Consider the following 15641-nt stretch of genomic DNA (forward strand, 5'->3'; position numbering starts at 1 on the left):
AGGACACTGGATAAGTCAGGAGAAATACTCCAGATATAACAGACTGACCCTAGCCCCCCGACACATAAACTATTGCAGCATACATACTGGAAGCTGAGACAGGAGGGGTCGGGAGACACTGTGGCCCTGCCCGACGACACCCCCGCACAGGGCCAAACAGGCAGGATATAACCGKACCCACTTGAAGCACAGCCCCCACACCACTAGAGGGATATCTTCAACCACCAACTTACCATCCTGAGACAAGGCTGAGCATAGCCCACGAAGATCTCCCCCAAGGCACGAATACAAGGGGGGGCGCCAACCRGGACAAGAAGATCACATCAGAGACTCAACCCACTCAAGGCACGCACCCCTCCTAGGGTTGGCATGGAAGAGCACCAGTAAGCCAGTTACTTAGCCCCTGTAATAGGGTTTGAGGCAGAGAATCCCAGTGGAGAGAGGGGAACCGGCCAGGCAGAGACAGTAAGGGCGGTTCGTTGCTCCAGTGCCTTTCTGGTCACCTTCACACTCCTGAGCCAGACTACACTCAATCATAGGACCTACTGAAGAGATGGGTCTTCAACAAAGACTTAAAGGTCAACACAGAGTCTGCGTCTCTCACATGGATAGGCAGTCCATTCCATAAAAATGGAGCTCTATAGGAGAAAGCCCTGCCTCCAGCTATTTTCTTAGAAATTCTAGGGACAGTAAGGAGGCCTGCGTCTTGTGAACGTAGCGTACGTGTAGGTATGTATGGCAGGACCAAATCGGAAAGATAGGTAGGAGCAAGCCCATGTAATGCTTTGTAGGTTAGGAGTAAAACCTTGAAATCAGCACTAGCCTGCACAGGAATCCAGAGTAGAGAGGCTAGCACTGGAGTAATATGATCGATTTTCTTTGTTCTAGTCAAGATTCTAGCAGCCGTGTTTAGCACTAACTGACYTTTATTAACAGTTGACAGTTGACAGTAGGGTTTCCTCCCAAAAATACCCTAATGATGCAAATCTTCATGGTATGACACCAGAACCCATTAGTACAGTCTCTGAGGATTCCAAATTACCCTCTTTATTGGAGACAACTTATATAGAATTAACAATATGCTAGCAACACGAATGAAGACAGTTGGGGGGGAGAGAGAGAGAGAGAGAGAGAGAGAGAGAGAGAGAGAGAGAGAGGGAAGAGAGAGAGAAGAGAGAGAAGAGAGAGAGAGAGAGAGAGAGAGAGAGAGAGAGAGGGGAATTAGAGAGAGCATGCCTAAGATCACACAGTACACCAGATAAGACAGCCTGACCCTAGCCCCTAGGCACATAGGCTACTGCAGCATAAATACTGGGGACTGAGACAGGGGGGGTCGGGATGGGACACTGTGGCCCTGTAAAGCGTTACCCTTGGAATGGGCCAATGTGAAAATGTTCTCTTCAAAACATGTTTAAATCGTGTTCTGTTAAGAGTTGACAGTAGTTATCTGCCGCAATTGTTGCAATGTCTATTACTAGCCTGTTCAACCTCTCTTTCGTGTCMTCTGAGATCCCCAAGGATTGGAAAGCTGCCGCGGTCATCCCCCTCTTCAAAGGGGGAGACACTCTAGACACAAACTGTTACAGACCCTGCCTTTCTAAGGTCTTCGAAAGCCAAGTTAACAAACAGATCACCGACCATTTCGAATCCCACCGTACCTTCTCCGCTATGCAATCTGGTTTCCGAGTAGTTCATGGGTGCACATCAGCCACGCTCAAGGTCCTAAACAATATTATAAGCGGCATCGATAAAAGACAACACTGTGCAGCCGTATTCATTCACTTGGCCAAGGCTTTCGACTCTGTCAATCATCGCATTCTTATCGGCAGACTCAACAGCCTTGGTTTCTCAAATGACTGCCTCGCCTGGTTCACCAACTACTTCTCAGACAGAGTTCAGTGTGTCAAATCGGAGGGCCTGTTGTTCCGGACCTCTGGCAGTCTCTATGGGGGTGCCACAGGGTTCAATTCTCGGGCCGACTCTTTTCTCTGTGTACATCAATGATGTCGCTCTTGCTATTGGTGATTCTCTGATCCACCTCTATGCAGACGACACCATTCTGTATACTTCTGGTCCTTCTTTGGACACTGTGTTAACTAACCTCCAGACGAGCTTCAATGCCATACAACTCTCCTTCCGTGGCCTTCAACTGCTCTTAAATGCAAATACAACTAAATGCATCCTCTTCAACCGATCGCTGCTCGCACCTGCCCACCCGTCCAGCATCACTACTCTGGACGGTTCTGACTTAGAATATGTGGACAATTACAAATACCTAGGTGTCTGGTTAACTCTCCTTCCAGACTCACATTAAGCATCTCCAATCCAAATTAAATCTAGAATCGGCTTCCTATTTCGCAACAAAGCATCCTTCACTCATGCTGCCAAACATACCCTTGTAAAACTGACTATCCTACTAATCCTTGACTTCGGCGATGTCATTTTCAATATAGTCTCCAACACTCTACTCAGCAAATTGGATGCAGTCTATCACAGTGCCATCCGTTTTGTCACCAAAGCCCCATATGCTACCCACCACTGTGACCTGTATGCTCTCGTTGGCTGGCCCTCGCTTCATATTTGTCGCCAAACCCACTAGCTCCAGGTCATCTATAAGTCTTTGCTAGTTAAAGCCCCACCTTATCTCAGCTCACTGGTCACCATAGCAGCACCCACCCGTAGCACGCGCTCCAGCAGGTATATTTCACTGGCCACCCCCAAAGCCTATTCCTCTTTGGCCACCTTTCCTTCCAGTTCTCTGCTGCCAATGACTGGAACGAATTCCAAAAATCACTGAAGCTTGAGACTCATATCTCCCTCACTAACTTTAAGCATCAGCTGTCAGAGCAGCTCACAGATCATTGCACCTGTACATAGCCCATCTGTAAATAGCTCATCCAACTACCTCATCCCCATATTGTTATTTATTTTTTGCTCCTTTGCACCCCAGTATCTCTACTTGCACATTCATATTCTGCACATCTATCACTCCAGTGTTTAGGTTCTAAATTGTAATTACTTTGCCACTACGGCCTATTTATTGCCGTACATCCCTAATCTTACCTKATTTGCACACACTGTATATAGATTTTTTTCTATTGTGTTATTGACTGTACGCTTGTTTATTCTATGTGTAACTCTGTGTTGTTGTTTGTGTCGCACTGCTTTGCTTTATCTTGGCCAGGTTGCAGTTGTAAATGAGAACTTGTTCTCAACTGGTCTACATGGTTAAATAAAGGTGAAATAAAATTTACTAAAATTATAGTTTAAAACGATTAAAACTTCCACTAACAGTAATGTTATTGTTGTATCATTATAGTAAAAAATATAGACAGAAAATAGATATTTGTTTATTTATTTCGTTAATATATTGTTAGTTTTTTAAATGAATAAATACATGTTTAAGTCACTTTAAACTATATATCAGAAAAACATCCTGTAACAGTCGTGTTACATTTTTTCTGGGGGACTTTTATTTAGACATTTTGCCGAATGACCACGTGACCTCAATGTCGCTTGTTTCACATTGCCAGAGAACTGCGAGTTTTGTTACCGCTGATTCCATTGAGCTGATTCCCCCTTCACTAAATTGCTAGGCTACATTATAACCTCAAATGGATACATCTGACGGGCATTACAGGTTACATTATAACCTCGAATGGATACATCTGACGGGCATTAGACGTGCATTACAGGAGGGACAAATAACGGTATTTCTATTGAAGGGAGTATTGGCAGATTATGAAATCTGACCATTGCATACAATATATGTATTTTATGGAATTTCCATTTGTTTGCAATGAAGAAATCTCAGATGGAGAAGATAAACGGACACAGGAAAGAAGCGGTATAATATGCACTCTTGCAAGCATCTCTTAAATAACATAATTTCGGCGAAAATGGTCGCAGATCTTTTGAGTTTTCCTTCAACTCATCTTTCAAATATATTTTCCGGACACCATAAGCTACCCTGTTGCAATACTGAGCTATGGTAATGGGTGAAACAGTGGGCGTTCATAGCCAGGGCCATAGTCGATAGTTATAAGGCAATGAAAGGAAACGGCTTTGCATAAATCCTACACCAGGACTGCTGCGTAAAGATGAGAGGCTTGCCCTTCTACCAAGAGGACGATGACAATACATCCACTGGGCATGACCAAAACATTGATATGGGACGTTGAAATCCATGCCTGAATCCCTTTTGTCCTATCTGCCCTTGGAGGGGGCGAGATAGAGGAGACTTTCCTCTTTGACTCAATATAAAGGAGAAGAGAGCATTCACGTCTGAGAAATGGATAAACTCACCGTCATATCAGGATGTCTCTTTCTAGCAGCAGATATCTTTGCTATCGCCAGTATTGCCAATCCGGACTGGATCAACACAGGAGATGCAGCTGGTAAGTTAGGTGAGATAATTTAACATAATTGACGTATTTACTTGACAACCATGCACACACCATCTGTCTACCGTTGGTGTCTAGGCTGCTACAGCGGACTGTCAATAATGTGCATTGACACACTATTCTTCTAGAAATTCACTTCACATTGGCCAAACTTTTTGAATCACACTTTTTCCAAATATAACACTTTGGCATTCTGGTGTCCTTTCTCTTGACAGGTGAAGGGAGCTTCAGAATGTACCGAGGCCTCATCTAAGACCTTCTAAATGTTGTGCTACACTTAGAGCATTCCTGTTCTCTTTCTCCCTACATCCACATCACCACTCTCCAAAATACAGCTGCTGATAAATGATCTGCCCTCTACTTTTCCGCCCCAACATGCTCTTATACCCCATGTCCCTTCAAGGCATATAAGCCTTCCTGTACCAGCTACCAACTCACCTCCGTTGACAAATAGTGTGTCAGACTGAGCGATGTGAAGTGAGTGCCACTTATCCAGCTATGCCCTTGGAGGTCTGTTCAGCTCTCCACTCACTCTCTGTCTGTTATATGCATCTGACACAGACAGACTGAGGCATTGGTATTTAATCTACAGTCACCAGTCGGAGGACATGGTAAAGTGAAGTGCAGCAGTAAAGGTAGGCTACGGCTTTTTTGTTGTTGTTGCTACAGCAACAAAACTGGCTACTTGGAATGAGCTGGTGACCTTTAGCTACAGCTGTAGTCAGCAGATTGTAGTTCCATGCTGTGGCCTACTGCATAAACGACAGGGATAGGTGACATTTTCCCCTTGTTGTTGTGAGGTAGGAACCAGGACAGAGATCTAATTTATTGAGTCCTGTGTTTAGATTTTAACGGTATCATTTGTGATCATACTTTTTATTTTTTATACATCATGTACACCGGGACAAAGAATTAAAACATAGGAAGGACCAAACTAGAGATAATATCCCACTTCCCTCCCACAAGACCACCAACATCACATAATGAATCTGAGGTTTTAAAAGATGGTTATAACAATGTTATAACTGTCTTATGTGCTCAGCACATTGAGAATTTATGCAAACCTGAAAATGTACAATTTATAGCCTACATTACACTGTTACAACAGTCCATTATCATTCAGGTAGAACATACATAGAAGGAACAGAAACATGCTTGACTTCCCTTGTGAGACTTCCTCCTTTCATCCCACACAACAGAGAAGGTATGAAATCAAGCAGGGTTAAAAGCCTTTTGTTCCAGCCTAATTTGCCTGCTAGTAATTACCAGGTGGAGAGAAGCATTGTTTGTAAATGGAGATGTGTGGAGTCTTTCCTGATGAGGTCCGCTGGGAGGTAGAATTCTTTCAGATGAAGCACTCACAACTCAATTATCAAGGAAATTGCCTTGACTGGAAGGCCCTGTTTGTGTATCTGAGGTCCAAACATATTGTTTTGTTCATGTGAAATGGATAAATGCATAGACATAGTTGTTCCTGCCAATTAAGTTAATTTGCCAGTCTAGCATTTTGGCAGCACCCAGATGTTGATGCTCATTGCTCACAGATAAACAGATGTTGACAATGACATCATCAGATTGGCAAATGTTATTATAAACCCAAAAGTGTCTCTCTCATCACCTGAACTTTATCCTGGAAAGTCAGCATTATGGTTTATTTGTTTACAGCAAACCTCTGTCCTCTCTACTTCATCCAGGAGGTGAAGCTTTGAACAAGTTTATAGAGGTGTGTGAGTTATACTAACGTGCCTCCTGGTTGTTACGCAGGTATTCTGTAGTGAGTCAGAAGCAGCAGGGGACTGACTGGGGCTGCATGGGGAAGTGTTTACTAACTACAGACATTGGCCCACAGTCACACACACCTCCCTGTGTCTCAAAGCCCTGGCTATCAGACAAGCCTGATGTGTTACGCATCTAAAACAGTCCCAAGAATTAGAAATGGCCTCCAAGAGTGCCAAGGAACAAACAGTTAGCATTTAGATCATTGACAAGCTATGGAATGGGTGTGTAAGCTTGCTAAAGAGGGAAATATTCTGTCATGACAGGATATAGTTAGAATAATAGTAGAGAGAATGATTTATTTCAGCTTTTATTTCTTTAATCACATTCCTAGTGGGTCAGAAGTTTAAATGCACTCAATTAGTATTTGGTAGCATTGCCTTTACATTTTTTAATTTGGGTCAAACGTTTCGGGTAGCCTTCCACAAGCTTCCCACAATAATTTTGGCCCATTCCTCTTGACAGAGCTGGTGTAACTGAGTCAGGTTTGTATGCTTCCTTGCTCGCACACGCTTTTTCAGTTCTGCCCACACATTTTCTATAGGATTGAGGTCAGGGCTTTGTGATGGCCACTCCAATACCTTGACTTTGTTGTCCTTAAGCCATTTTGCCACAACTTTGGAAGTATGCTTGGGGTCATTGTCCATTTGGAAGACCCATTTGCGACCAAGCATTAACTTCCTGACTGATGTCTTGGTGTTGCTTCAATATATCCACATCATTCTCCTTGCTCATGATGCCATCTATTTTCTGAAGTGCACCAGTCCCTCCTGCAGCAAAGTACACCCACAACATGATGCTGCCACCCCCGTACTTCATGATTTGGATGGTGTTCTTCAGCTTGCAAGCCTCTCATATCGATGGTCATTATGGCCAAACAGTTCTATTTTTGTTCAATTTTTTATCAGACCAGAGGACATTTCTCCAAAAAGTACAATCTTTGTCCCCACGTGCAGTTGCAAACCATAGTCTGGCTTTTTTATGGTGGTTTTGGAGCAGTGGCTTCTTCCTTGCTGAGCGGCCTTTTAGGTTATGTCGATATAGGACTCGTTTTACTGTGGATATAGATACTTTTGTACCTGTTTCCTCCAGCATCGTCACAAGGTCCTTTGCTGTTGTTCTGGGATTGATTTGCACTTTTCGCACCAAAGTACATTCATATCTAGGAGACAGAACGCGTCACCTTCTTGAGCGGTATGACAGCTGCGTGGTCTCATGCTGTTTATACTTGCGTACTATTGTTTGTACAGATGAACGTGGTACCTTCAAACGTTTGGAAATTGCTTCCAAGGATGAACCAGTCATGTGGAAGTATACCATTTTTTTTTCTGAGGTCTTGGCTGATTTCTTTTGATTTTCCCATGATGTCAAGCAAAGAGGCACTGCGTTTGAAGGTAGGCCTTTAAATACATCCACAGGTACACCTCCAATTGACTCAAATGATGTCAATTAGCCTATCAGAAGCTTCTAAAGCCATGACATTATTTTCTGGAATTTTCCAAGCTGTTTAAAAGCACAGTCAACTTAGTGTATGTAAACTTCTGACCCACTGGAAATGTGATACAGTGAATTATACGTGAAATAATCTGTCTGTAAACAATTGTTGGAAAAATTACAATTGTTGAAAGAATTTTTGGAAAAATTAACCGACTTGCCAAAACTATAGTTTGTTAACAAGAAATTTGTGGAGTGGTTTAAAAATGAGTTTTAATGACTCCAACCTAAGCGTATGTAAACTTCCAACTTCAACTGTATCTAAACTAATGAAAGGGTTTATCTTCAAAACAAATCAGCTAAAGCAAAAAAATAACACCATTGATGGGAAGTTTTCCACTCAGATCTCTGTCCGGTACTATAACATGATCTGTATCAGGGTTGTTCAAATATCATTAGTCTTCCATTCATTTGTGATTCTGGTCACTGGGAAGCAAACTGGACCACTATAATGAATGAGGAAACATGACACATTAGTTTGGTTTAGTAATGATTAATTATATACATTAGGATGCCATGTCAATAGCCATGGCATAACAGCTGTGGTCAACATTACATACATTTACAGTACGTGTGTGTCTTGACATCACAGGCAGCTGGTGGCACCTTAATTYGGGAGGATTTTCTTATAGTAATTGCTGGAACTGAATAAATGGAATATAGAATACATCAAACAGATGGTTTCTATGTGTTTGATAACATTCCATTCAAGCCATTATTATGAGCCGTCCTCCCCTCAGGAGCCTCCTGTGCTTTACATACTGAACACCGAATGGCAAATCACTAAATTGCTATTACTAAGCCTCAGTGCTGGCATCTAAGGACAAAGTTCCAATCTTTGGCAGCATACTCACATCAAGGGCAGTATACTATGTCCTTAAACCTTTGAGGGATGCTCATCATATTGGTCCATACTCATTCTCTCCCTCCCCTCCCCTCTTTAGTGATGTACAGTATGTTCTTGTTTCAAAGCCATAATGGGGTATTTGTAAGTCTCAGCAGGACTGGACCGATCTGTCCAATTACTAAATTCATCTCCATCCATCTCTCTAATCCAATAGATAAAAAATGTTTGTGCCAAGGCCACTTTTCCTKTCTCTGCTATTTCTCCAGCCTTAGTTCCTCTCTCCTCTAACCGCTCTTTCTCCATCCTCTGTTCTTCTCTCCGCTCTGCCCAAGCCTCTGTTCCTCTCTCCGCTCCGTCCCGAGCCTCTGGAAGTGACAAGGTGCTGGCAAACTGCTCGCCTCATGAGAGACTTAGAGCGAGAAACAATTATTTAATTTTACATTTCTCTCATAAAAATCTATACTGGTGAATTGTCCTTAATAGCTGACGAGGGGGTTGAGTGTTGCTGAGTTGACATACAGTGGCAAGAAAAAGTATGTGAACCTTTTGTAATTACCTGGATTTCTGCATACATTAGTCATAAAATTTGATCTGATCTTCTTTAAGTCACAACAATAGATAAACACAGTTTGTTTAAACTTAAACACAGAATCAATCATATGTTTTCATGTCTTTATAGAACACACCGTGTAAACATTCACAGTGTAGTGTGGAAAAGTATGTGAACCCTTGGATTTAATAACTGGTTGACCTTCCTTTGGCAGCAATAACCTCAACCAAACGTTTTCTGTAGTTGCCGATCAGACCTGTGCAATGGTCAGGAGGAATTTTGGACCGTTCATCTTTACAAAACTGTTTCAGTTCAGCAATATTCTTAGGAAGTCTGGTGTGAACCGCTCACGACGTCATGCCACAGCATTTTAAATCGGGTTGAGGTCAGGACTCTGACTGGGCCACTCCAGAAGGTGTATTTTCTTCTGTTGAAGCCATTCTGTTGTTGATTTTACTTTTACTTACTGTGTTTTGCGTCGTTGTCCTGTTGCATCACCTAACTTCTGTTGAGCTTCAATTGGCGGACAGATAGCCTTCCATTCTCCTGCAAAATGTCTTGATAAATTTAATTAATTTTCCCGTCGATGATAGCAAGCTGTCCAGGCCCTGAGGCCCTGTCCAGGCCCTTTTGATGGTAGTGTGCTGTGCCTTTTTTTCCCACCAATAGTGTTGTGTGCTCCTTCCAAACAACTCAACTGTAGTTTCATCTGTCCACAGAATATTTTGCCAGTAGCGCTGTGGAACATCCAGGTGCTCTTTTGCGAACTTCAGACGTGCAGCAATGTTTTTTCTGGACAGCAGTGGCTTCTTCTGTGGTGTCCTCCCATGAACACCATTCTGGTTTAGTGTTTTAGGTATCGTAGTCTCGTCAACAGAGATGCTAGCATGTTCCATAGATTTCGGTAAGTCTTTAGCTGACACTCTAGGATTCTTCTTAACCTCATTGAGCATTTTACGCTATGCTCTTGCAATCATCTTTGCAGGACGGCCACTCCTAGGGAGAGTAGCAACAGTGGACGGATGAACATCCAGGCTTTTAGAGATACTTTTGTAACCCTTTCCAGCTTTATGCAATCCAATAATTCTTAATCTTAGATCTCTTTTGTTCGAGGCATGGTTCACATCAGGCAATGCTTCTTGTGAATAGCAAACTCAAATTTTGTGAGTGTTTTTTATAGGGCAAACCAGCTCTAACCAACATCTCCAATCTCATCTCATTGATTGGATTCCAGGTTAGCTGACTCCTGATTCCAATTAGCTTTTGGAGAAGTCATTAGCCTAGGTGTTCACATACTTTTCCAACCTACACTGTGAATGTTTAAATCATGTATTCAATATAGACAAGAAAAATACAATAATATGTGTGTTATTAGTTTAAGCACACTGTGCTTGTCTATTGTTGTGACTAAGATGAAGATCAGATCAAATTTTATGACCAATTTATTCAGAAATCCAGGTAATTCCAAAGGGTTCACATACTTTTCTTGCCACTGTATTCTGTGTTGGGTCAGGGACAGACAGGAAGGGTGGAGTTTGTATATGATCTTGTTGTTGTCGAAAGCGTTATGTCTTCAGCAGGCCTAACTAACTGACATAATTGGACCCACCAGGCTTTGGGGCAGGAGAGGCTCTTTGGCAGTGAGTTACTTTCTGATGTAAGGCCTCTCTTCCCTCTCTCTTTTCTCTCTCTCCTTTATCTCATCTCTCTCTGTGGTGTCAGGAGCTCTGGTTCTGAGCCATCTGAGTCTTACGCCATTGATTGATTCCTCAGGGACCCCTGGCATTGGTTCAGGGCCTAGGAGTCCCACTCTTCAGCCTTGTTATTATACCAACCCTCCTTGAGCTCTACTTTGTGTGGTCACAGGGGACTGGAAGTGGAAACCGGTGTCACCAGGGAGGTCATTAGTCCAGACGTGATGTAATGCCGTCATGCCTCATACAGATCTTAGCTTATCTAATGGTGACACCATCACAAGTTGAGGGATATTTCTTAACTGATGCAATCTGCTGCTCTGGGTTATGCTTCTTCTAATAAAACAATGTGTACATCTTGTGGTGGGACAGCACAGTTGACCAGCGAGAGTATGCTCTGTGTGTGATGAAAGATACTCTCCCTCTGTGTGTCTATGTGATTAAGCACTCTCTCTGTAGGTGCTCTGACAGCGGGACTGCTGGTCGTGTGTGATCTAACCCTGACTGATCTCTGTCTCTAGGTTCCCTGACGGTAGGCCTGGTGCGGCAGTGCCAGACCATCCACGGTCGTGATCGGACCTGTATCCCCCCGCGGCTGCCCCCAGAGTGGGTCACCACCCTCTTGTTCATCATCCTGGGAATCATCTCCCTCACGGTGACCTGCGGCCTGCTAGTGTTATCACACTGGTACCGTGAAGCCACTCGTTACGCCCGCTGGATTGCCTTCACTGGGAGTATGTTTCACTTTGARTTATTTAACGGTTATTCAACCAGGCAGGTCAATGGAGAACCAGTTCTTGTTTACAGTGACGGCAAAGAGACAAAAACCACAATACGATAAATACAGAAACATAGCCAACACTAAGTCACCCTTTCATTCATGAGTGGGGCCAGACATAATCCCCCATTATCCCCTATGTGGGCTCTGGTTAAAGTAGTACAGACTAGGGAATAGGCCAGGGTCATTTCAGGCATAGCCATTAGTTGGCCTACAGCTTCAAAGCACCTTAAGATTCTTGTTATATCACTAATGGATGTTAGCGAATTGATTTGAGATTAATGTCACTTGGGTTTCATTTTAGGAAAAGCTTTTGTGTGGTAACTGTGTCTGTGCTGAGTGGCTCCTTGAACACGTAGGCTACATTAAATGGGTCTGTTGCTATTTTAAGAGGGAAAGAGACCATGGGGCTGCTATTAGCAGACCTAAAACCAGTAGGAGGGATTTTAGTGGTCCAAGGGATATGACGGAAAAACATTCTTTGTTATTATTATACTTCGAGAGGTTATTTTAGCTGAATCGTTATTGGGCAAAAATGACCTTGAGGTATAATAATAAAGTAATGACAATGTAAATAGATTTTGTTGAGCGCTCAGGTGTAAAGATATTTATATATTTTTTTAAATATCTATGGTCTATTTTGATATCAGAGTGGTGAGTAATGTCTGAATTAGTTTATTCTGGGAGTTATTGATCATAATGACTAGACATAACTGTGTGGTTTTAGGTATTCAGACTATTCACACTACATGATAACATGATATACAGTATGTCACTTAGATCAGGCTTCAATGCCGATGAAAACGCAATATAGAATTTAGCCTGACATTGTGTACACTGATGCTGCCTATTTTTTCAATGTTGTAAGAGATATTGCTCCCTAAATTTTATGCACTATGAATAGTGTTTTTAAGACGACTGTGTTTCTAAAATGTTTTCTCTCTCATCCACAGTGATCCTGTTTTGTATGGCAGCTCTTATATTTCCTATAGGATTTTACATCGATGAGGTCGGGGGACAGCCTTATAAACTACCCAACAACACAGTGGTGGGGTCCTCATATGTACTCTTTGTTCTATCTATATTTTTCACTATAGTGGGACTACTGTTTGCAGGAAAGGTCTGCTTGCCTGGGTGACATATTGGACACTTAAGTGTCCCGCTTGCGTCGCCTCATTAGCTAGCTTTTGAGGTGGCGCGATTGGCTAAGACACTTGAGGGCGGCTACGTGTGTTTGTAAGGCAGAGGTCCTGAGTTCACGCCAGGTATGGGCCAAATCGGGAGGAAGTGGAACTGGCTAAGCAAGCAGTGTGACATCCTTTACACTAAGAGAAATGCCTTCGGAGGTATTTGCTAGACCTGACGTTTGAAAATGGATGCCTGGAAGGGAAAAAGAGGAACTGTGAGAAACACACTTTCTCTGCGTTTGTGGAACTCTCTGATGCACCTTTGGATGACAGGTCTCTACAGCCCCTGGTCCTATAGGACAGTAGGCACTGTCTGTGGTCATAGAATGGGGAGGAATGGACACCTATCCAGTCCCTTCACAGATCAGTGAACACAGAAGTTTTGTTCCACGAATAGAGTGCCTTTTCGGGTAGTGTAACTTTTTATTTCACCTAATTTTAACATTTTGTCATAAAAAGCACGTTTTAACGTCATAACAAACATGTTTGTCCAACTCCTTTTGAAAAAAAACATTTAAAAAGGAATCATGTCACCATATTTAAACGAGAGTTCAGTTGACGTAACAGGGTCTGTTCAGTTGACCTTAAACCTGAGGGACATGAATCACTAATCAAATGAAATAAATAATAAATCTTCAGAAATCACTTTGTCAAAGCAACAAATGTTATTAGGGCTTTACATTGGTTGTGAACACTTGGGGAAAGTTGGGGATGTTAAGTGGGTTAAAATCTTTAAGGTCGGACAAACATGACATGGGACATGCCAAAATTATCACAACTCAGGATAAGACCCAGATGCACAGTTCGAATCACAGATGTTTATTAACAAAACGGGGCAGGCAGACGACAGGTCAAGGGCAGGCAGAGGTCGGTAATCCAGGGCAGAGCCAGTAAGGTACAGAACGGCAGGCAGGCTCAGGGTCAGGGCAGGCAGAGGGGTCAAAACTGGAAAAACAAGAAAAACGGGGTAGAGAGAGAGAAACAGGAGTATGGGAAAAACACGCTGGTACGCTTGACGAGACAAGACGAACTGGCAACAGACAAACAGAAAACACAGGTATAAATGCACAGGGGATAATGGGGAAGATGGGCGACACCTGGAGGGGCTGGATACAAGCACAAGACAGGTGAAACGGATCAGGGTGTGACAGAAATTGGGATTTTCTGAGAAAACCAATGTATTTTAATTTAAAACACACACAATATTTTTTTTTATGTTTAGTTAGAGCGTAGATGTATAGTGCCTTCAGAAAGTATTCATACCCCTTGATTTATTCCTCATTTTGTTGTTACATACAGCCTGAATTCAAAATGGATACACACAATAGCCCATAATGACGAAGTGAAAACATGTTTTTAGATTTTTTTGCAAATTCATAGAAAATGTCATACAGAAAAATATATTTTACAGAAGTATTCACACACCTGAGTCAATACTTTCTAGAAGCACCTTTGGCAGCTGTGAGTCTTTCTGGGTAAGTCTCTTAAGAGCTTGCCACACCTGGATCGTGCAACATTTTCCCATTATTCTTTCGAAAATTCTTCAAGCTCAGTCAAATTGGTTCTTGACACATCTTACTAAAATGAGTGTCTCGGATTTACGTAAAGAATAATACGAAATGCTCTGAGACCAGGTTGGTTATAGAGCAGCAAAGCACAGCTCAGAGCCAGCTACTGGCAAGCAGGGACAAGGTTGGGCTGCTGAGAAGGTTACCTCTCTCCCACCGGCCCATTGTTGATAAAGGTCAAGCAGCAGTCATTCAAAAGCCTTTCTGCTCTGACCTTCCCTCCACGCACAGCGCACCACAACCACTGCTATTATCAGCCCTGCGGAACACTTAAATCTAAGATTATTATTTTTGTTGTGTACTGTATGTAGGCTGCTGTGTCCTTGGCTGGGATTAATTCCATTTGCGTTTTGCCAGCTATGCACCTTTTAAAAGCTTATTTATTTCAGCGTCCACGGAGATCACATTCACAGTAAGCACGGCATAGGTCTGCTCAATCAGAAATGCAGGGCAGGGCCCCTTCTGATTTGAGCCCCACCTGTTTAGCAAACATTTTTGCTGTTGCCTGTTTTGCATGTTATTTTTGCATTAATACGTGTCACATATCAGTTTGCAATGTAAAAAAAAATAATCATTGGGTTAATAACGCCACAAACAAACATGGTCTCTTTTTTGTTTTCTTGAGTAAGGAAGCTCCAAAATGCAGGTGTTTCAGTCTAGCTCAGTGCTTTCTGTGGTGGAGGGGCAGCCAGCGGAAAATACAGAGAGTAGGGGTGTGTAATGTTTGCTAGTCGCACCATGATTGGCTCAGTGTTCTGTCACTCATGGGAACACTACGTCGCAGCAAAATCTGAATAGGAGAGCTTGAAAATATAAGCCCCTTGGGTGCTGCCATGGAGTTACATTATAAGTGCCCATCCAAGAAGGCTCAAGGTCATTGGCCACAGATAAAATTACATAAAATAACGCTATATCTACCGTAGCTTTGATTGGACTGATCATATCAACATCATACTTTCAAAATCTTAGCTAGCAAGTGACGAACAAGCATGAATCACATCAAACATCTACTGGCAAATCCTTTTCAATCCTTGTCATATGAAGAGAAATTATAGATAAAAATGATCGGTGCTCATCGGCCATTGGACATAAACATTAAACAACAAGTTGGAAATCGCAAATTCAACATTGAGTGGTTTMGAAGGAATCAGTGGCTAACTGCAAGTGTTGCAAAGCAATCACTAGCCTGCAATTCAGTGGAGAGGGCGTGTGGTCCATGTCTGGGTTTAAGGGTCTTTTTTCAAGCTTAAAAGGATAAACATTCACATGCAACACCATGGGCAAGAAAAGGTTGAATACATTGGCTATGCTGTTAATCCAGCATGACTTCTGCCACATTCAAAA

The 15641-nt window shown here is 42.5% G+C and overlaps 1 protein-coding gene across 2 annotated transcripts; it reads left to right on the top strand.

Annotated features, from left to right (window-relative positions):
• The first annotated feature begins 3516 nt into the window (after positions 1–3516).
• Positions 3517–13371, top strand: LOC111967959 (uncharacterized protein C16orf52 homolog B). Of its 2 annotated transcripts, none has more exons than XM_023993424.2 (3): positions 3517–4406; positions 11286–11498; positions 12496–13371. In XM_023993424.2, exons 1-3 carry the CDS (start codon positions 4292–4294, stop codon positions 12678–12680), a joined length of 513 nt encoding a protein of 170 aa, XP_023849192.1. In that variant the 5' UTR covers positions 3517–4291; the 3' UTR covers positions 12681–13371. The 2 variants fall into 2 exon arrangements, with proteins under 2 accessions (XP_023849192.1, XP_023849193.1); XM_023993425.2 differs by having other exon boundaries at positions 3517–4397.
• The last annotated feature ends 2270 nt before the right edge of the window (positions 13372–15641 follow it).

This window comes from Salvelinus sp. IW2-2015, linkage group LG8 (genome assembly GCF_002910315.2).
Source record: "Salvelinus sp. IW2-2015 linkage group LG8, ASM291031v2, whole genome shotgun sequence".
Taxonomy (NCBI): domain Eukaryota; kingdom Metazoa; phylum Chordata; class Actinopteri; order Salmoniformes; family Salmonidae; genus Salvelinus; species Salvelinus sp. IW2-2015.